Source organism: Mesoplodon bidens, assembly GCF_964165515.1.
Source record: "Mesoplodon bidens genome assembly, chromosome: 7".
In the NCBI taxonomy this organism is placed as follows: domain Eukaryota; kingdom Metazoa; phylum Chordata; class Mammalia; order Artiodactyla; family Ziphiidae; genus Mesoplodon; species Mesoplodon bidens.
This window is the reverse complement of record NC_138164.1, coordinates 102,754,028-102,774,307: the sequence shown is the minus strand read 5'-3', so window position 1 is coordinate 102,774,307 and position 20,280 is coordinate 102,754,028. Positions and strand designations below refer to the sequence as shown.

The 20,280-nt window shown below is 53.1% G+C and overlaps 1 protein-coding gene across 2 annotated transcripts; it reads left to right on the top strand.

Moving 5' to 3' along the window:
- Positions 1 to 60: 60 nt before the first annotated feature.
- ARHGAP1 (Rho GTPase activating protein 1) lies at positions 61 to 19,660 on the top strand. 2 transcript variants are annotated; one of them, XM_081241137.1, is made up of 14 exons: positions 61 to 155; positions 3,938 to 4,119; positions 4,342 to 4,437; positions 5,766 to 5,795; positions 11,121 to 11,208; positions 15,268 to 15,399; positions 15,776 to 15,862; positions 16,063 to 16,161; positions 16,534 to 16,641; positions 16,721 to 16,797; positions 16,971 to 17,048; positions 17,432 to 17,560; positions 17,744 to 17,847; positions 17,993 to 19,660. In XM_081241137.1, the coding sequence occupies exons 2-14, from the start codon at positions 3,987 to 3,989 to the stop codon at positions 18,161 to 18,163; spliced, it is 1,332 nt and encodes a 443-aa protein (XP_081097263.1). In that variant the 5' UTR covers positions 61 to 155; positions 3,938 to 3,986; the 3' UTR covers positions 18,164 to 19,660. The 2 variants fall into 2 exon arrangements, with proteins under 2 accessions (XP_081097263.1, XP_081097264.1); XM_081241138.1 differs by lacking the exon at positions 5,766 to 5,795.
- Positions 19,661 to 20,280: the final 620 nt, after the last annotated feature.

Below are 20,280 nucleotides of genomic sequence, written 5' to 3'. Positions count from 1 at the left end.
GTTTGGACCGGTCAGTGGGTCGGAAGTGGGTCGGAGGCGTGGCGGAAGTGGCTGGGGAATGAAGCGACAGGGAGGGGGTGGTTCCCATTCGACCGCGGAGCCGGATGTTTGCCTGTCTTTGACAGGCGTGGCAGAGGGAGCGGTGACCCGCCACGGTGAGCTGCGGGGCGCGGGGTCTCCCTGGGAGGTGGGGAGGTGGGGGGGTGGGGGGAGGAAAGGGACTGGCCTGGTCTTCTGAAGGGATGGGATCCGGATGGGGAGGATCCGGGCGGAACCGGGGAAGGGAGCAAGGGTGGAATGGGGCCTGGGAACCTGGCCTTCCTGCTGCGGGGATTCGGCCCCCCTCGAGGGTCTGAAGTGAGAGGACTTTGCTTCCTTGCTGCCTTCTTCCTGGCCTCCTCGCTCGCTGTCATTGAGCAAGCTCGTGGGAAGGGGAAGTCTCCCTGGTCCGATCTGGGGAAGAACTAAGACCAAGAAATTTGGGGGAAGTATTCCACCCTTGCCACTTATTAGGCCACACTTTCATATCTATTTCTTAATCTGTGAAATGGGATAATTACACCCAATCCGGGTTTTGTAAACCATGAGGCTCTATGCAAGTGTGATTGTAGTTAAAAGTTTTGCTGTTGTATTGTGGGATTTGCATTTTCACAATTTTGGAGCCCCAACTAGGAGGGCGATCCCCAGGCCAGAGAATACGATTTTAAGTTGTTATTTCAGTTGTCCACGGAGGAGATTAGGAGAGAAGCTTTACTTTGCCCTTTTGTAGAACTTTGAGAATCGCTTGAATGACAGTCCATTAGAGAAGTATTGAGAGATTGACCTGCACAAAGCAACCACCTTAAGGGAGACGTGGATTAAAATCTTGACCTTGCTGTATGACCCTAAGCAACTTGCTTACTTTTTCTGGTCCTCGATTTCTCAAACTGTAAAATGGGTTTAGTAATACATACCTCACTGGTGCTGTTGTGAAAAGATAATTTGTATCCAGTTCATGGTGGTTGGTTCCCTTTTCCTCTTAGGATACAAATTGATTTGTTCAGTCATTCAGCAAATGACTGAGCATCAACTCTGTGCCAGATGTAATTTTGAGTAGGCAGGGTTTCTTAAACGGGAAAGAGGGTCTGTGAACCCCTTAAAATTTCATGCAAGATTTCATGCATGTGCTGATTTTTCTTAGGGAAAAAGCCCATAAATTTCTCCAGAATTTCAGAGAGCTCTAGGACTTCCCAAAGGTTAACACTCCTGCCTAAAGTGATTCTTGAAGATTATTGTAAAGGTAGCGATTTTACCAACTGAGAAGGGAGAAACTAATCTGACAATAAGGATTATTTTGCAGAGTGGAGCAGGACTTGTAAGTGACAGGAGTCTTAGGCAGCCAGGATGCTTCATTTCTACTACTTTATGTTAGAATTGCCCTGCACTAGCTTCCCTCCCCCTCCCACTGAATGGGAGCTGAGCTTCTGGGCTCACAGAGGGCAACAGCTGTGGGTTGGAGGGTAGTGAGGGAGGCTAGGCTGGCTGGGAGGTGGAAACAACTGTGATTAGTTGGGCTGGAAAAGGAGCTTATGGGGCGGGGGAGGGGTCAGTTCTGGAAGAACTGACAAAATAGAAGAGTTACTGGAAGAGGTGGAGTTCAAGATCGTCTCCCTTTTAGAGAGTGTCCCTCTCCCTCCCTCACACATACTTCAACTCCCAGCTGTTCCTTCTAATCCCGTTGTTCACTTCAGCACAAGTAATTTAGAATGCTGGAGAATTATATTTCTGGGAGGAGCCTTCACTTCTGTAGATGAGGAAATTTAGGCCTCGATAGGAAAAGGACTTGCTCAGCATCTTTGCGACTCAGTCAGGACTATAATCCAGTTCTACATGTATCTCATCCCATGTTTTTTTCACTGCATCAAGCACCCACTGTGTGCAGAAAAACTTCTCTGGAACTGCTGTGGGCAGGGCTGAAGGAGCTCTTGGTGCCTGGGCAGTAACCAAACAGAAGGGATGGAGAGAAGGCTCAGGCCTGGGGAGGGTTACTGTGAGCTAAATTCTGTCCCTGTTACCTGGCCAGGGGCCCCTTTGGGGGAGCCCTCACAGCTTCCTGGTTGAATATGGGGAGGAGCTTATAGCTGTATCAGGTGTGGATTTCTCTAGACTGAGGGTTGCTTGGAATGGGGAGCTGGGGTGTGGGGTACAGCAGCACTCTCTGGTAGATATGCATTCCCAAACAATAGAGAACTTCTTTCTCTGTGTTTGTGGTAAGGGACTTGCATTTTGGCAGTGAGCAGTGAATAAGGGTAGCAGATAAGGCCAGAGGAGAGGGAGAGGAAGAAAAATACGTAGTTTTTTTTTTGGGGGGGGGGGTTTTCTGGCTGTTTGGCGGCTCAGTTTTGGCTCAGGAGCTTCAAACAGCTTTTGCCGCTGAATCAGTGTGGTTGACCTGGTAACAGGGTAGTTGTTGCTAGGTTGTTGCTAAGTAAGTAAGTAGGGAGCTGCTGGTTTGCCATCCGGATGGAGTCTTTGCTGTGATGTGCGCAGGCGGTTGTCACATCGCTCAGAGGTGTTCAGGATCTGGAGCTGGGCCCACAGTTCTCCTCTCTTCTCCCTACCCACGCCTGGGTCTTGTCTGTGCTCCTTATCTGCCCTGCTGATTCTGTGACCATATATGTCATTTTTTGAGGCTCCAGGAATGCACTGGACTTAGAGCAGCCTCGTTGGGGTTGGACGAGTGGGTTGAATTGAAACTCCCGCCCTCACACATATGGTGAGCTTGTGAAGGGAGAGGGATTGGCTTCAGGTTAGGGCTGAGGGCAGAACGTGCCTCCTCCAGGCTGCACTCAGCCACATCCATGAGGCCACACCCCAGACCTGGGCAAACCCAGTTGCAGAGTTGGCTCCTCTCCCTCCCCGCATGCAACAGCTGTTGTTCTGTTTTCCACCTCCTGGCTCTCTGGACTCTGGGTGTCATGGGCTTCCTCCTTACCCACCTGTACCCCCCAGTCCTTAAGGTGGTCTGTTGATCTTTCCCACCTTGAAACTAGTGTCAGGAGCTCCCCCCAGAGTAGATTGGGCTTGGGAGCCTCCAGGAGCCTGCAGATTGTCACAGTGACTGGCAGGAAGGCTCCCTTTCCTGCTCCTCATTCCTGTCCTGGGGCAAACCCAGCTGGGCCCCTTGGCCATCGCCTTTTTTTTTTTTCCCCCCGGTACGCGGGCCTCTCACTGTTGTGGCCTCTCCCGTTGCGGAGCACAGGCTCCGGACGCTCAGGCTCAGCGGCCGTGGCTCACGGGCCCAGCCGCTCCGCGGCATGTGGGATCTTCCCGGACCGGGGCACGAACCCGTGTGCCCTGCATCGGCAGGCGGACTCTCAACCACTGCGCCACCAGGGAAGCCCCATGGCCTTTATTTTTAGGTCTTATGGTCTCTGGCCACCTCCTCTTCCCTGGGCCAGGAGTGACGGATGGAGTAGCCAGGGCCACAGCTGACCTTTTTCAGGCAGGGGTTTGGAGCAGCCCTGTGCTCCTTAGATTCTTGCAATATCTCTTCCCCATCACTGCTGGGGCCTGGGAAGCTTCTGTGCTCTATGACCCTGGAGGAGAGGGGCATGGCCCTTGAACCTCTGCAGTTGGGACTGCTCGACTGAACCAGCTGGGTGGTGGGCAGTGCGGGGCCTGGCACAGCTCTTCCTCATCCAGCTGGAGGGCCTGAAGGCAGGCACTGAGGTGTGCCATCCTATGCCCCAGCTGCCTTTTCTGGCAACATGCCAGAAAACTGTGGAGCCAGGAAAGCCAGGAGGAGCTACATGGAGCTCTTGGCAAGGATGGGGAATGTTGAGGAACAGGGACAAGGGAGCTTGGAGGAGGAAAGTGGGGAGCAGGAGGGCTTGCTATAGAAGTTATGGGTGAAAAGAGTGTGTCACTGACCTGCCAACTCCCTCCTGTCCCCCAGGGTTCTCTTCAGGTTCTGCAGCGTGAAGCTGTGGGGCAGAGGCTTGGCCATGGACCCACTCTCAGAGCTGCAGGACGACCTGACTTTGGATGACACCAGCCAGTCTCTGAACCAGCTGAAGCTCGCCTCCATTGATGAGAAGAACTGGCCCTCAGACGAAATGCCTGACTTTCCCAAGTCAGGTGGGTACTGCTGGATCTCAGCAGCCATAAGCGCCTTAGAAGGGGAGACCCCCTTCCTGTGGAAGGAAGACCCCAGGAGGACAGGATGCGGGCAAACAGACCAGCCCCAGGATGGGGCTGGGAGCACAAGCCTTACTGGGAGGAGGGCCAAAGAGCACGAATCTCAGGGAGAAAATTGTGCCAGACCCCCAGATGATCCCCTGACTTTGCTGTGTTCCTCAGATGACTCCAAAAGCAGCTCCCCGGAACCTGTCACACACCTGAAGTGGGATGACCCTTACTACGACATTGCCCGGCACCAGATTGTGGAGGTGGCAGGTGAGCACACCCAGCCTTGCACTTTTTCCCTCACAGTCTGCATGCCTGGCTTAAGGAAGCCAAGCCCTCCTGCCTTAGGGGAAGGGGCTGCAGGGGAGGGGCCGGTCTGACCCCTGACCCTGGGGCTATTGAGGCTCCATGTATCATTCATTAAAAATACAGACTTGATTGTGATGGCCACTTGGTCTGTTCACCTGCAACCACATCCTGACCTGTGACCTCATCATCTCCACTGGCAGGTGGCGTGTGGGAGGCACTGTGAAAGCCCTGGGTTTGATTTCCAGCTCTGCAGTGTGAGCTAATTTCTTCCTCACAGGGTTGCTGAGAGGATGACAATCGTGAACGTATATCAGGGTCTAGCCCACAGCCAGAACATAATTGGCCCTCAATAAGCATTCATTCATCTCCCTTCCCTTTGCCCTCAGGTCAGCTTTTCTTCCCCATCAGTTATTGGGGAGCAGGGAGGTGCCAGTCCCTCCGGGGAAACCCTACCTCCAAGGAAGTCTGGAATGGCAGACAGACCCTCCTTCCAGAAGTTAGGAGCCACATGACTCCTGGAGCATCAGGTTCCCCGCAGATGTGCTACCCTGCTAAGAATGAGCGTGGAGCCCCCCCTGGGTCTTGGCCTCAGTGAGCTCCCGCCCTCCTGTTCATAATGCAGGACCCAGAAGCCTCCAGGAGCAAGGGAGGTAGCAGAGATGTTGATGACCTGGTTTCTGCCTATAGGGTCCTAGTGCTAGAAGAAGAAATTGGAATTGTAGGATCCTTTGTCTTTTCTTCAGCTGTAAGCAAGGATGGCAGCACGGCCCTGCCCTGAGGCATTGGGGTGGGCAAGGGGAGCCAGGTAGCTTGTGGCCCCTGGAGCCCTGAGTGGTGCTGGCTGAGGGGGCCCTGGAGGCATCCGGCCATAGGGAAGCAGCAGGGAGCTCCGTCTCTCCTGAATGCTGGGCTCAGGGAGGGATGGGGCAGTTGAGAGGATTGTTCCTAATGTGAAGGTGTTTCCTTGGCATCTGTGTTCCTGATGCCTGCCCTGGTCTGGATTGGAGGACTTGGCTATGGCCTCTGTCACCCCTACAAAAGCAAGGCTGAGAGCTCTTTTTTGGCCTGGTCCTGCCCTGAGTACAGGAGAGTCACCTGAAGGCTCAGAACTTTCCTCACTCCTAGAGACGGACCTGACTGGGGCGTGGGGATGTCTGATGTGAAGGAGTCTCTCAGCTGACATCCTCCTGGCTATGTGGCCAAGTCACAAGGCAGAGCAGGGAAGACTGCCCCCATCCCCACCAGGTGACCCCTGCAAGCAGAGCTGCAACATGTTTCTGTCTCTCCAGGGTGCGATGAGCCTGAGGGGGCCCAGCCAGGTAGGTGTGTTCCTGGCTGTCTGTGCTTGGCCTCTCTGGGCTGTGGATCAAGAAGGGCTCTTGGTGGAGGCCAGGTGGAGCCAGCTTAATTGCAGCCCCACTCCGGGGAGCTGGGAGCTGGGAGCTGGGAGCTGGCAGTACTGGGGAGCTGGAAATAGCAGGGGATTTATGGGAGATTTGACAGGGCGGGGACTGTGTGGGGAGCCCACACATCCAGAGCCCAAAGGGAAAGGAGCTCCAGGGAAGGGGGGCCCTTGTCCATGGGGGTCGTGGGGCTGGCTGTAAGCAATGGCCGGGCCCGAGTGCTGGCTCAGGGCCCCTCTGGTAGGGTGTCCCCCATGTGTGTGCCTCTCTGACTGCTGAGAAGAGTTTGGAATGGCACCGCCAGAGCAAGAGTTGTTTAATGAGGCTATGGTGACTTCCTGGGAGGCCAGTTTCCTGGCCTTGGAAACCAGAGAAAGAGCCCACGTTGGAAGGGAGGGTGCGTTATGTCCCCAACTCCTCTGTAGCCTCTGTCCTCCTTGCTGGCAGTAGCTGTCATGCTCCACGGTCAAACCTGACTGGTCCACGTGGGTTCTTTCCAGCGGTGTGCTGGTAAAGGTTTAATAGTTGGCCCTCCAGAAAGAAAAAAAAGGCTATTACTTGTAACATGTGCAATTTCTAACTACAAATAGCAGATTTCTAGCCACCAACGATGATGTCAGCTGGCTTGCAGTATTCCTGACAATTTCACATTTTAACCAATGTGCCCCAGCCCCCACCTCCCATCTCCTTGGTTGGCCTGCTCTCAGGTCGCGGGAGTGTGCTGGTCTGGCGGGTCCCAGAACGCCTGCTGGAGGAGCTGCTCTGTTGCTGATTAATACCCAGGTTCCCCTGGGAAGTTCCTGATGCGTATCTTGGGAACGCAGAGGCCTCATTCTCTAGCGGCTGGTCTTTTCCCGGTGCTTTCCACGAACGCTGTGCCTCCTCTTTGAGCCCTCTCCCTCAGTGCTCTGGAGCCACCACTGCTGCTAGCTCCTTCTTTCCCTTCAGTTTCCAGGGTAAATCTATTTGAATCTTCTGAGGCGAGGAGGGGACTCCCAGGCCTTTTTACACATGCTTCTTGTAGGAGCCGTTACCCTGCCTGCTGGCAAATGCCCGAGCCACTCAAGGACTTGGGCAATGGGACTCCACTCCAGGGAGGAGAGGACGGGCTAAGCCCTGGGGTTGCCCATGTCTCGTTCTTTGCTGGTCTGGGAGTCTTGCCATCCAGTCCCTCTCTGAGCCCCCTCCTTTGTCCCCCATCCCCATCCTGACTTTACTTGGCATGCATTTATAAAACACCTACTTTGGGAACAAGTCCAGTACTCAGCACTGAGGATTTTTTTTTTAATATTTATTTATGCCTGCGTCAGGTCTTATTTGAAGCACGTGGGATCTTTCATTGAGGCGCATGGGCCTCTCTCTAGTTGTGGCGCATGGGCTCCAGAGCACGTGGGCTGTGTCGTTTGTGGCACGCAGGCTCTCTAGTTGAGGTGCACGAGCTCAGTAGTTGTGGCGTGTGGGCTTAGTTGCCCAGTGGCATGTGGGATCTTAGTTCCCCGACCAGGGATCGAACCCGCATCCCCTCCATTGGAAGGTGGATTCTTAACCACTGGACCACCAGGGAAGTCCCCAGCACTGAGGATTCATTGAGGAAAAATGCACATTCCCTCCTTCAAGGAGCGTACAGTCCAGGGAAGCGGTTCTTGAAACTGGTCAAGAGTCCTCCTTGAAAATATGAAAGGTGTGGACCTCTTCCCCAGAAAACACGTGCATGTGCTTGTAATATTTTTTATATAACATCATGACATTGGTGGATGCCCATTGATGGAAACCTGGTTGAGAACCCAATTTCCCATTTACAAGTTGCTGGGGCAGCTGAGCGGTGGAACTACAGGCCTCTGGCCTCTCACCTCAATTGCCTGCTTAACCAGTTACCAGCTCTTTAAATACCAGAGCCTTGTGAGCTCAGACTTTCTGCTGTGCCTAAGTCCTCAAATCTGCCGGCCAGTGAGGGCTGCCTTACTGTTGGAGGGCAGGGCAGTGATGAAGAGAATCTTTTAGAATCCTCCATGCTCCTCCCAGCATTTTCTGCTATACCCTGGCGTTTCCTCTGCTTAGAGGGGAGTAGACAGATGATGTCCCCCCACCCCACAGGCTCATAATAGAAGGTCCAGGGGTTTCTGAAGCTCCAGATTGTCCACGAGGGTGGCCTGGGCAGTCTAACCCTTCATCCCTACCCACTGCCAGTCTGCTCTTTCTTCTGTCAAAGCCTATGGGAAGTGAATCAGAGCAGGCCGCAGAGCCACCCCCAACTGGCCTGGAAGGAACCCAGCGCCTCAGGATCTGGTCCAGGGTGTGGAGGGGAACAGGTGACACCTGGTCTTTCAAAATAGACCTGCTGCTGGACGGAGCTGCACCAACTCCTCCTCAGACATGCCTGCAGAGGTTTCTCTGCTTGTTAAGTCTGGAGAAATTCTGCCCCAGGCTTTGGGAAACTGTCCAAAGCAGTTTCATATCCCAGATAACATTGTGAGCAAACTCAGAAATAGAACCGTGCATACCGTGTAATGCCGACCTGTGACAGGCTACCAGCGTTTATTGAATACCTGCCACATTGCTGGGCTCTGGACCATCTGGACATTTAAAGATGGACAAGACAGTCCCTGTCTTTGAGCTGCTCACAGCCACTAGAGGAGACAGACACATAAATAGTTATACAGGAGAGTCAAAGTGTTGTGACAGAGACGGGTGATGGTTCATGCTGGGAGCTATGAAAAGGGACAGCTAACCTGCCTGCAGGGAGGAGGAGGGGACACAGGCTTCTGGGAGATTATGCCTGGGATGAGTCTTAAGGATTCAGAGGAGTTAGCCTAGAGGAAGGGAGCAGAATTGCCTAGAGGAAGTCTGTCTGGCACGAGAGACAGAGGCTAAAGCCACCTGCTGCGGACTGGGCCGAAGGTGTGCATGGTGTGAGCCTTCAGAGGCGGTTGGTGGGGCCAAGCCTCAAAGTGAGCCTTTCTACGGGGCTTTTATACAGCTTGGGGTGGGGTTCAGGAAGAAAAGAGTCAAGGCAGGAGAGTCAAGGGCAGGTAGATGTTTCTAATTCTCCAAGGCTAGAAGCTGGGGGCAGTTTAGAAAGGAGAACGGAGCCTCTCTCTGGGCTTGGTGGGCCAGGCCTCAGACCCTGACCCAGGAAATTCTTGGAGGGTCCTGGCTAGGACGTTTGGCTAGGGCCAGCAGAGACTAGGCAGTGTTCTGGGTGGAGATGGGATCATTGGAGGGGTTGATCCAGAGGCTGGATGCAGTGGGAGACTGCTGGGAGTCAGGCAGTAGCTCAGGCCAGAGTACCAGGCTGGGCCACCAGCAGGGACTGGGGCCGTGCTGCCCACATTCCAGAAGCATTCCTCAGCCCCTCCACTGAGTCTTGCCCCAGCCCTTGAGAAAAGGGTCAGAGCCTTGGCAACCACTTTGGAAAAGCACTGAGTCCTGGGTTAAGTCACTCACTGACCAAGAAGGATCATCAAGATCATGGTTTATTTAACATGGAGAAGACACTCAGCAAGTTGTTGGGGGAATCCCTGAATCCTCAGAGGTAGGAGGACAGACTGTGTGGGCTGTGTAAGGGGTCTTTTTATTGGCCTCTGAAGCAGTGGGGATTAGGCAAGAATGACTCTGGAGAGGTGTGAGGGTAAAGATAAAGGGAAGGGCCCTGGGACACGGGGGAGTGGGGACCAGGCCTTGCCCCCATCGAGCTGTGCTTAGAGTCCCTGGTTCACACTGACCCTGGAAGAGCATCTCACCTTGGGAGGCTGTGGCATATGTCTCAGGAGCTCCCCAGCTTCATGACAAAGCCAGATGGTCAGACCATGAAATAGTGACTAGTTTTGGACAGACATCCCTCAGTGATTACACTCAAATGAGCACCTTCCCAAAGTGTTACAAAATCCTCTCTACTCCATGTGTTTTAGAATATCCTTAATGAGAAAGGAATGATTTTTAGAAATGTCCAGAGGTCAGTCAACTGTGGCAAATAATTCTGGCAGTAAAATCAGAAAGTGTTGTTAGTCAAGAACAAGACGTGACTATTAAGTAATCAGACTGATTTCCTCATTGGCCTCAGGCTTTCTGAGAAGGGAGCTTCAAGAAGTTTTTCAAATACAGGCTGCTCACAAGAGACGCTTCTGGAATAGGTGTGGAGTTTTAAGATGATGTACGGCAAGATAACAGTTGCTTTGGTGGGTGTGACTTTTTTTGTTTTCTTAGTTATGGTGAAATTTATATAACATAAAATTAACCATTTTAGGGGCTTCCCTGGTGGCGCAGTGGTTAAGAATCCGCCAGCCAATGCAGGCGACACGGGTTCGAGCCCTGGCCCGGGAAGATCCCACATGCCGCGGAGCAACTAAGCCCGTGCGCCACAACTACTGAGCCTGTGCTCTAGAGCCCGCGAGCCACAACTACTGAGCCCGTGTGCCGCAACTACTGAAGCCCGCGCGCCTAGAGCCCATGCTCTGCAACAAGAGAAGCCACCGCAATGAGAAGCCCGTGCACCGCAACGAAGAGTAGCCCCCGCTCACCGCAACCAGAGAAAGCCCGTGCACAGCAACAAAGACCCAACGCAGCCAAAAAAAAAAAAAAAAAATTAACCATTTTAAAGTGTATACTTTGGTGGTATTTAGTACATTCACAATGTTGAACCACCACCACCTCTATCTAGTTCCATCATTTCATCCATTTCATCCATAGTTTCACCCATACCAACCCCCATAACCATAAGCATCAATCCCTATTCTCCCTTCCTCCCAGCACCTATAACCACTAATTTGCTTTCTGTTGTTACAGATTTACCTATATAGCTCATATGAATGGAACCAAACAATATGTAGCCTTTTATGTCCAGCTTCTTTGACTTAGCATCATGTTTTCAAGGTTCATTCACAATGAAGCGTGTATCAGTACTCCATTCCTTTTTATAGCCAATAGTCCATTGCATGGATACACCACATTTTCTTCATCTACCCATCCATTGATGGACATTTGTGTTGTTTCCACCAGGCATGACTTTTTAAGAAGTCATGTTATTTTTTTGTGCCCCAGCTCTGTAGCCCTGAGACCACCTGTCCCTCTTTCTTCAGTGACACACCCTTGAGTGCAGGCACCTGCCCAGAGGTCTGTCCGCATGGGCCACTCTGGCCCCAACGCTAAATGGTACAGTCTCCAGGCCCGGCCCCTTTCAGATCCTCACCTGACTTCTCTTGGCTTATTGTTCACCCACTGTGCTCCACCTTTCTCCACACCTAGGAGATGACAAGTATGGGCGGAAGATCATTGTGTTTAGTGCCTGCCGAATGCCCCCGAGCCACCAGCTGGACCATAGCAAGCTCCTGGGGTGAGTACCCATGGGGAAGTGATGGAACCCGTGCTCAGATCCCCACCACGGCCTGGAGCCATTTTCCTTACTGTCCCTTCCTGCCCCGGGGGTACCAAGCCACCTCCCTCAAGGCCTCCCCTGTTCTCCTGAGGGATATTGGGAGCACTGGGCTAGGTGTCAGATCTGGTTTCTAGTCCTGGAAACCATCTGTGTGACCTTGGAAAGTGTGTTCATCTCTTTAAGCCTCTTTTTCTTCACTCTTCTTGGGGAATAATAATACAGCCCTTGTTCCTCGTAGGAGTGAGATACTGCATTTGAAAATGCTTTGAAAAGTAAAATACCGTCCAAATGTGAGGACTGATTATGATAACGATATGGTGCGCTTCTGAGGCAGTTGCAGTTGTTCATCATTTACATGAATAATTAGTGTTGTTTTGTGCCAAATCTGGTGCCAACAACTTCTGTACCTATCCAGGTTCTAATAGCTAAATACAGGTAATAGCTCTGTTTGGTCTAGAGATCTCCTGATGCAAGTCCGAAGGCTGATTGAAAGCAGGAGTTTGACAGACTGTGTTCTGATAAGTGTTCATCGTTGAGCCGCCACTGGGCCAGTGCTGGGCCCACAGCAGGTGCGGGATCCCTGGAGGCAGAGCCATAACTGACTTCCTCCTGAGGTCCTCAGTGTGTGTACAGTTTCCATCTTGTACCCCTTTCTTTCCTGACCCTTTAAAGCACTCCCTGCAATTGCAAATGTCTGCCCCACCCTTACCGGCTTCTTTGGGATCCTGAATGATTGTGTGTGTGGAGGGGCTGGTGTGGGATTGGGGACAGTCTGGGGCTACAGCAACAGAAGGGGAGGGCCTGACTGCAGAGGCTCTGCAGTCCTGTGAGCCAGGGCCAGGCCCGAGTCTCTCCAGCTCTGTGTGAATGCTTTCTCTCTGGTCTCCTGAGCCCTCCTCCCACTGCTCCTCCGCCGTGCAGGTAGGCAGAGCCTTCTTCAGGCCCGTCACATGGCCCAGCCAGGAACAGGCCAAGAAGCCCAGCCTGAGGGTGGCTGAGTCACCTGTCCTCCTTTCTGGGTTTATTGTCACAGCATCTGACAAGGCAGGTGACAGACTCCTGGCCAGATTATGGGCTGAGTGGGAGGAAGTCAGAGGAGGTGGATGGGAAAGCACCCAGCTTTCAGGAGAGAGCGTGCTGAGCGAGGCTGCCCCCACTCTGGGGCTTTGTCTGCCTTCGGGAAGCCCTCTGTCACCCATCCTGTCCATCCTCCACTCCTTCCCAGCGGGATCTCCCCGCCACCACCTGGCCGGGCAGGGAGGCGCTTTCATCATGCATCAGTCCTGTCATCTTGTTTTCAGTCAGATTATCTCAGACTTGGCTTTTCCCAGCTGTCCAGCCAGATCTGGGGGCTTGAAATAGAAAGTGCCTGAAGCTTGGATGCAGAAGACCAGTTAAACTTCAACTTTGCCTCTTACTAGCTGTGTGCTTGGGGTCAGGTCTCTCCTGAGCCCTGTGAAATGTCATTGTATTCATTTGTAAAGTATCACAGATTTCAAGAATGTAGAAAAATGTAGATAGCTATTAAGAAAAAATACAGACAGCAATAAACAAAGTCTCCCATAAACCCACCACCCAGAGAGAAAACCACTGTTAACATTTCAGTATATTCACTTCCCATTTTTTTCTATAACATATACAGAACTCTATAGTCAGTTTTGTATCTTACATAATGTTTTTATCTTCTGAGCATTAAACATTCTTCAAGGATATCCTTTCAAAAAATTTTATTGACATATGTGTATCCAAAAAAGTGAACACATTATGTATACTACTTGATGAATTTTCAAAAACGAAATACACCCATGTCATCCACACCTACAAACTTCCTTTTGCTCTTCCAGGCAGTACCCCAAAGGGTAACCACTGTTCTCACATCCAACTTCACAGATTGGTTCTGTCTGCAGAAACATCCTGTGAAGTATTCTATTTATAGATCTCCTGTGATTTATTTAACCAATATTCTGTTCTTGGACACTTAACTTTGCTGCTCATTTTTCCCCCCATTATAAAACAGGCTATAATGAGCAGCCTTTTACAAAAACATTTCTGTTCATCTCTGATTAGTTCCTTGGGATAAATTCCTGGACATATTTTTATCAGGTCAGAGTATGAACATTTTATAGCTTCTGATAAACATCACTTTATTGACCTCCAAAAGGTCATAACATTCATCAAAGGATGAGTGTCTTTTCACTACAACTTTTGCTATTTTATTTATTTTTATTTTTATTTATTTTTTGCACGGCATGCGGTATCTTAGTTCCCCAACCAGGGATCGAACCCATACCCCCTGCAGTGGAAGCACAGAGTCTTAACTGCTGGACCACCAGGGAAGTCCCTAACTTTTGCTGTTTTATAGTTGCAAAATGCCATCTTTTTATGTGACAGCTGTTTTCAAACTGCAAAGTGCTCAATGTGTGTAAGGGGTAAATTACTGTATAGTGATAATGATGGGAATCAAGATAATAAATCCAGCATAAGACACCTCACATGTCCGCCAGTGCTGGCACCCATGGACCAATGTTTAGGTTAGCCTCTCTGGGATAGGTCAGGTTGTGTCTGGGCACTTAGTCACATCCTTGGGCACTTCCCAAGGCTCCTTCCTGGGCTTCCCTGGTGGCTCAGTGGTTAAGAATCCGCCTGCCAGTGCAGGGGGCACGGGTTGGAGCCCTGGTCCAGGAAGATCTCACATGCCACGGAGCAACTAAGCCCGTGCGCCACAACTACTGAGCCTGCACTCTAGAGCCCGTGAGCCACAACTACTGAGCCCACGTGCCACAACTACTAAAGCGCACGAGCCACAACTACTGAGCCCGTGAGCCACAACTACTGAAGCCTGCATGCCTAGAGCCCGTGCTCCGCAACAAGAGAAGCCACCGCAATGAGAAGCCCGCGCACCGCAACGAAGAGCAGCCCCCACTCACCGCAAATAGAGAAAGCCAGCGCGCAAAAATGAAGACCCAACGCAGCCAAAAATAAATTAACTAATAAAATTTAAAAACCATCAGATTTCTAATTAATAACTGTAAGCTTTCCAAATCATTAAAAAAATAAAAAGGCTCCTTCCCTCCTTTCCCTCCTCCCCTCCTTACCCTCCTCCCCTTGGAAGCCCTTAGCATTCCTGCATGCCCAGCCTCCCAGCCTGGAGTGGTGTTCTGCTGGGGCCTGGGAGCTGTTGGCCAACAGAGAGATTTTTTCCACTGGGCTCCTCTCCCTTTCTGGAATTCACGTTCACTCAATTCATACTTCTCCACCTCAGGTGGGCCCAACACCCATGTGTGTGTTTGTGTTGGATGGTAGGTATTGTGTTGTGAGCCTAGGGAACTTGAGGTGTGGGTCTTTGGTCCACAGAACATCCAGTGACTGGAGCAGGGGAGGGGACCCTCTGACCACCCTGATCCCCTTTCGTGGGCACAGTGTTCTACAGACAGCACTGGGAGTGTAAAAGGCAGAGCTGTCCCATGATCAACAAGGCGAAACTTGGAGTTAGTTCACCTCCAGTATCCACCACAAGCTGTGTGACCTCAGAGAAGCACTTGACCTCTCTGAGCCTCACTGCCCTCACTCGTAAGAAGGGGATTGTATTGGCCTCCATTATAATGAGGAAGGCACGAGATACTGCATACAAAGTGCTTGGTAGACACTAAGGGCTGAATACTGGTAAATGGTGACTGTCGTCATTTCTGTTGACTCGGGGCAATCCTGTGAGTGAAATGTTATTCCCATTTTTACTGCAGGTATGTGAGATGGCTCCAGTTAGAGTCCTGGTCTCCTGACTCCTAGTCAGTGCTCAGACCTGAGAGCTGCTGTTGTTCTTATTATTCCTCCACCCAGCCCAGCCACTACCTCGTTCCTCCTCCACCCCAACATGGTGACTGATTATACAGCCAGGACAGACAGGGCAGGAGAGGGGCTGGCGAAGGCAGGAGGAGGGGATTCCTGGGGCACTGGTTCTGTCTTAATGGGGCCCCACTTGCATACAGGGCAGGCCTGAGTGGGGCTCATCTCTTACAGATACCTGAAGCACACCCTGGACCAGTATGTGGAGAGCGACTACACGCTGCTCTACCTGCACCACGGCCTGACCAGCGACAACAAGCCCTCCCTCAGCTGGCTCCGGGACGCCTACCGGGAGTTTGACCGCAAGTGGGTTAGGGCCTCGGAGGAGCTCCAGGGCCCGGGGGCCAGCAGCTCTGCCGGGTTCTGGGCTGCCCTCTGTTTGGGCAGGAACGTATCCCATGCCGGGGGAGGCGGGTCCCCCCTACCTGGGTAAACTAAACACAAATAGTCTCAAGTTGGAATGGCCTGGGCTTAAATCCCAGTTTCTCTACTTACTCGCTTTGTGACCTTTCATCTTACTTAACCTCTCTGAGCCCGTTTCCTAATCTATAAAATAGGGTGACAACGGCACTTACCTCGCAGGTTTACTATGAGTCATCACATCAGTAACTGTACATTAAGAGCCTAGCTCTGTGCCTCTCCTACCATGCCCACTCCTGAGTTCCCCGTTCTGCCTCTGCAGGTACAAGAAGAATATCAAGGCTCTGTACATCGTGCACCCCACCATGTTCATCAAGACCCTGCTCATCCTCTTCAAGCCCATCATTAGGTGAGTGGGCCCAGGGCGGGGCACTCGACTCTTGTGCTTCCCCTTGGACTGTGAAGCAGATACCTGAGGAAGCCAAGCATCCTGGGGACCGACCACTTTGGGGCTAGGCCTCTGTCTGATCTGGGTGGGCTGCTGAGGAGAAAGTGGAGGCCTGCTGAAGCGGGCCTACCCTGGACCCATACCCTTTCTTCCATCGGCAGCTTCAAGTTTGGGCAGAAGATCTTCTATGTGAATTACCTGAGTGAGCTGAGCGAGCATGTGAAGCTGGAGCAACTGGGGATCCCTCGCCAAGTGCTCAAGTGAGACCGGGGTGGGGGCTGTGTGTGCCCACCGGGCACACTGTCCACATATATCATGTTTGTGGGGGTAGGATGTGCTGGCCAAGGGGAGAAGCAGCCTTGACAGCGCCAGGATACACAGGGGAAGCAGATGTGATGAGTAAGGGGCAGCACATGGGGTCAGAGAGAGCAAGTCCAGATCCCGTATCTGTCGCTGAAAAGCTCTGTAACTGAATCTCTTTAAAGTCTTCACTTCTGTGTAAAGCTGGGTTGGTGGGAGGACTGAATGAGGTAATCCATGTAAGATAGCACAGAAAGTGCCTGACAAACAAGAGTTGCCATAGTGACTGCGGAGCCAGGTAGGGGCCCTGACCCTCCCCGCTGCTTCCCCAGGTATGATGACTTCCTCAAATCCACCCAGAAGAGCCCTGCGACAGCCCCCAAGCCCATGCCACCACGGCCCCCTCTGCCCAACCAGCAGTTCGGGGTCTCCTTGCAGCAGTGAGTATGCAAAAGGTGGGTGGGGCTGGCACCTGGGGACCAGGAGGGCTGCAGACCCGTCACTGCGTTGTGCCCACAGCCTCCGGGAGAAGAACCCAGAGCAGGAGCCCATTCCGCTCGTGCTGCGGGAGACCGTTGCCTACCTACAGGCCCACGGTGAGTGCCGGGGAGCCCTCTCCCCTCGGGAAGCTGCTGGGCAGGGCTGGGCGAGGTCCCACGTGCACCAGCACCCACACTGATCCTGACTGGGACCCCAAGACACAGAATGGGTGGGGAGTCTGCACGTTGCTCCAGAGCTCTGAGACTCACCAGGCCCCACTGTTTCCCAGCTCTCACCACTGAGGGGATTTTCCGGAGGTCGGCCAACACCCAAGTTGTACGGGAAGTGCAACAGAAGTACAACATGGGTGAGTGGCCCCAGGGACGTGTCGAAGCCCAGAGGGCCAGTACAGATCGTGTGCGTGCACACGTGTGTATGTGTGTGCGTGTGTGAGGTTTCTGTGGCATTTGGTGTAATTACATGGGTCTCACTCCTGCCTGGTTGTCCCAGGCCTACTTTCTCATAGGTCAGGCTTCTGGAGCCTGGGTTCAGGGTCATTCGGAGGCGAGGAATAACTGTGGTGTGTGCTCGGGGGCCCCACCCCCCAGATGGCCTGACCCTGTGCCCCCTGTCCCAGTGGGAGGAGGAGGCTTGTGGCCAAGGGTGAAGTCAGGCTGTGGGGCCTGCTTGGCCTCTGGATTGGCTGCTGGTCTCCAGGGTCGGCCCAGCTCCTCCCCTCCCCACCCCCAGGGCTGCCTGTGGACTTCAACCAGTACAATGAGTTGCACCTGCCAGCGGTCATTCTCAAGACCTTCCTCCGGGAGCTTCCTGAGCCCCTGCTCACCTTTGACCTCTACTCCCACGTTGTGGGCTTCCTCAGTGAGTGCCCCTCTCCCCCTTCTCCAGCTTCTGCAGGGTGGGGTTGCAGCTGGACTCAAAGCAGGCAGGTTTGGCCTGTCCTTCAAGGAAAGTCTGGTTGGGTCTTCCCCCTAGCCTCATGACAGGGCTTCCCGAACCAGTCCGGCCATGGGCCCCTGTGACCTGGGCCCCCCTTCCTCATAGATATTGATGAGAGCCAGAGAGTGGAGGCGACGCTGCAGGCCTTCCAGATGCTGCCCGAGGAGAACTACCTGGTGCTGCGTTTCCTCACTGCCTTCCTGGTGCAGGTGAGACCTCGGCCTGGGCCTCTACCGCTCACCTGGAGGAGAGAGGGAGGAGGAGTTGCCATGGCTGCTGCTCCTGGGCGTGGTTGCCAGGCGTGGGAGGCGGTGTCTGTGGCTTCCTGCTGCAGCCCCCCGATTCCTTCCACAGATTTCTGCCTTCTGTGAGCAGAACAAGATGACCAACACTAACCTGGCTGTTGTCTTCGGCCCTAACCTGCTGTGGGCCAAGGATGCTGCCATCACCCTCAAGGCCATTAATCCCATCAATACCTTCACCAAGTTCCTCCTGGATCATCAAGGGGAGCTGTTTCAGCCCTGACTCCAAGGGGCTCTGAGCCCATCCCCTGCCCCACCCGCCCCCTTCTCTGATAGCCCCGGTTTGGACTCTTCCTCTTGGCTTCAGCCTTACGGGAGCCCAGGGCTCCTGCCCAGAAAGGGGCTGTGAGCCCCCTGGAGACAGAAGCTGGAGCCAGCCAACTGGACAGCTCCTCCTCCCCTCCTGTCCAGCCCACCTCACTGGCCCTGGAGGCCTCGCTGTAACCACAAGACGTTTTTCTTCGCCTTATACTTCTCACTGCCTCTTTGGATCCCTGGCTCCTGCCGGGCTCTGCAGAGCTGGCCTTGGCTCTTCAGGCAGGAGGACTGGCCCCAGCAACCACTTGCTTACCTGCTTTCTCCTGCCTCTTCCCCTGGCAACTGGAGATGCCAAAATCACTGCCGGCTGGGCTGGTATCTGGGGCTGGTCCTCCCCTTCCTGACTGCTGGGGAATGAAAGGCTGAGCTGGCCTGGGCTGGCCCTGCTGAGACTCCTCCCTGTCTGGGTGAAGGAAGGCCTGGTTGCAAGCACCCTGTTCCTGTCCTCCCCTCTGGTGGCTCAGCTTCTGGCACTTACACAGTTAACGAATGACAGCCTGGAGTCCTCTGTCTGCCTTCTCTTCCACACATCCTGGGTCAGGCTTTCCCAAGTGGTACTGCCCCCAGGGTGTCTTAGCCCCCTGGTTCTGCCAGGACTGGCAGCTTGGATGACAGGGCTGAGTCCCAGCATCCATTCAAAATAGACACCCCTCTCTCACCCCTGAGAGCCTCCTAGTGTCTGGTCAGACCACTGACAAGCAGTCCCCGCCCACTCCACCCCCCATGCCTTGCCTCCCCTCCCTTCCTACTTGGACAAATCCTTGGTCACGTCTAATGTGGAGTCACACTGGTCCCTGCTCTGGCCAGGGGTGACTCAGTGCCTCAGGATCTGGGGTGGCTCCTTCCTCCAGTTTTGGACTCCTGGAGGGGCTGGGTAGAGACTTTGCTAACTAGATTGGCCCCTGCCAGGTAAGTTCTAGCAACCTCCCCCTGGACCTTGATGATGATGGATATCCCTCTTTCCAGCTGTCCCTTCCTGGTGAACCACCTTCCTGCAGCCTTGGCCAGAGCCTGTACTGTGGCGGTCCTCACTGACCAGTCCTGCCCCATCTGCGAGCCAGGTGTGGCCTGGGCCTGACCTCACTGGGCTCTTTTCCCAGGACACTAGCATGTCAGGAGTCCCAAGGCCTGGTGTGGCTGTCAGTCCCTGTGTCTCTAGGCCAGGCCCAGGCTTCTGCTTTCTGCCTGCCTGCCTTTGTATCAGGTGTTGCTCAGAGCCCCATTTACTGGGGAGCCTCGTGGATCTATTTGGTCTCTCCCCTGTCCACCCCCGACTGGTCTTTACCTGGGGGCGGGGGGACTTGTACTGTGAATCAAGTATTCACATTCACAGTGACTTCCTTGGCACCAATCATGTATTTCACCTTTGCACTTTTTATATTTCAATAAAAATGGAAAACTGCCCACCTGGCTGATAAGCAAGTGGGCATGGAGGCTCATAACTGGGTGGGAGATGTGGTAGGGCTGCGGAAGAAGAGCAGATAGGGCTTCAGGAAGTCCCTGCCCCAGTCGATCTGACCCCTTCCTCATCCTGCTCACTTGTGAGCCGGTATGAAGCCAGCTTTCTGACCATATTCCAGGCTTAGGAGTGTGAACAGTCACCTTCCTTTTTGCACCTATAGCATTCCAACTGGCCACCAAGTGCTAGATCCTAAAACCAGGACCTCTCTCCCCCAAACAGAGCAGACTGGTGGACCACAGCACAAGCTTTAGAGTGAGACCAGGGTTTGAATCCTAGTTCCATCACTCACAACCAGCTCTAACTGGTAATTGTCACGTAACTGGTCCCATGTCCGAGACTGTTGCTTCATTTCTCTGAAGATCACACAGTCGTCCCTATGTGTGGGGGACTGGTTCCAGCCACCCGACCCCATGACACCAAAATCCAAGGATGCTCAAGTCCCTTCTAACAAGTGGTGTAGTATTTGCAATATAACCTACACACATCCTCTCTTTACATCATTTCTAGATTACTTACAATACCTAATACAATGTAAATGCCATGTAAATAGTTGCCAGCAT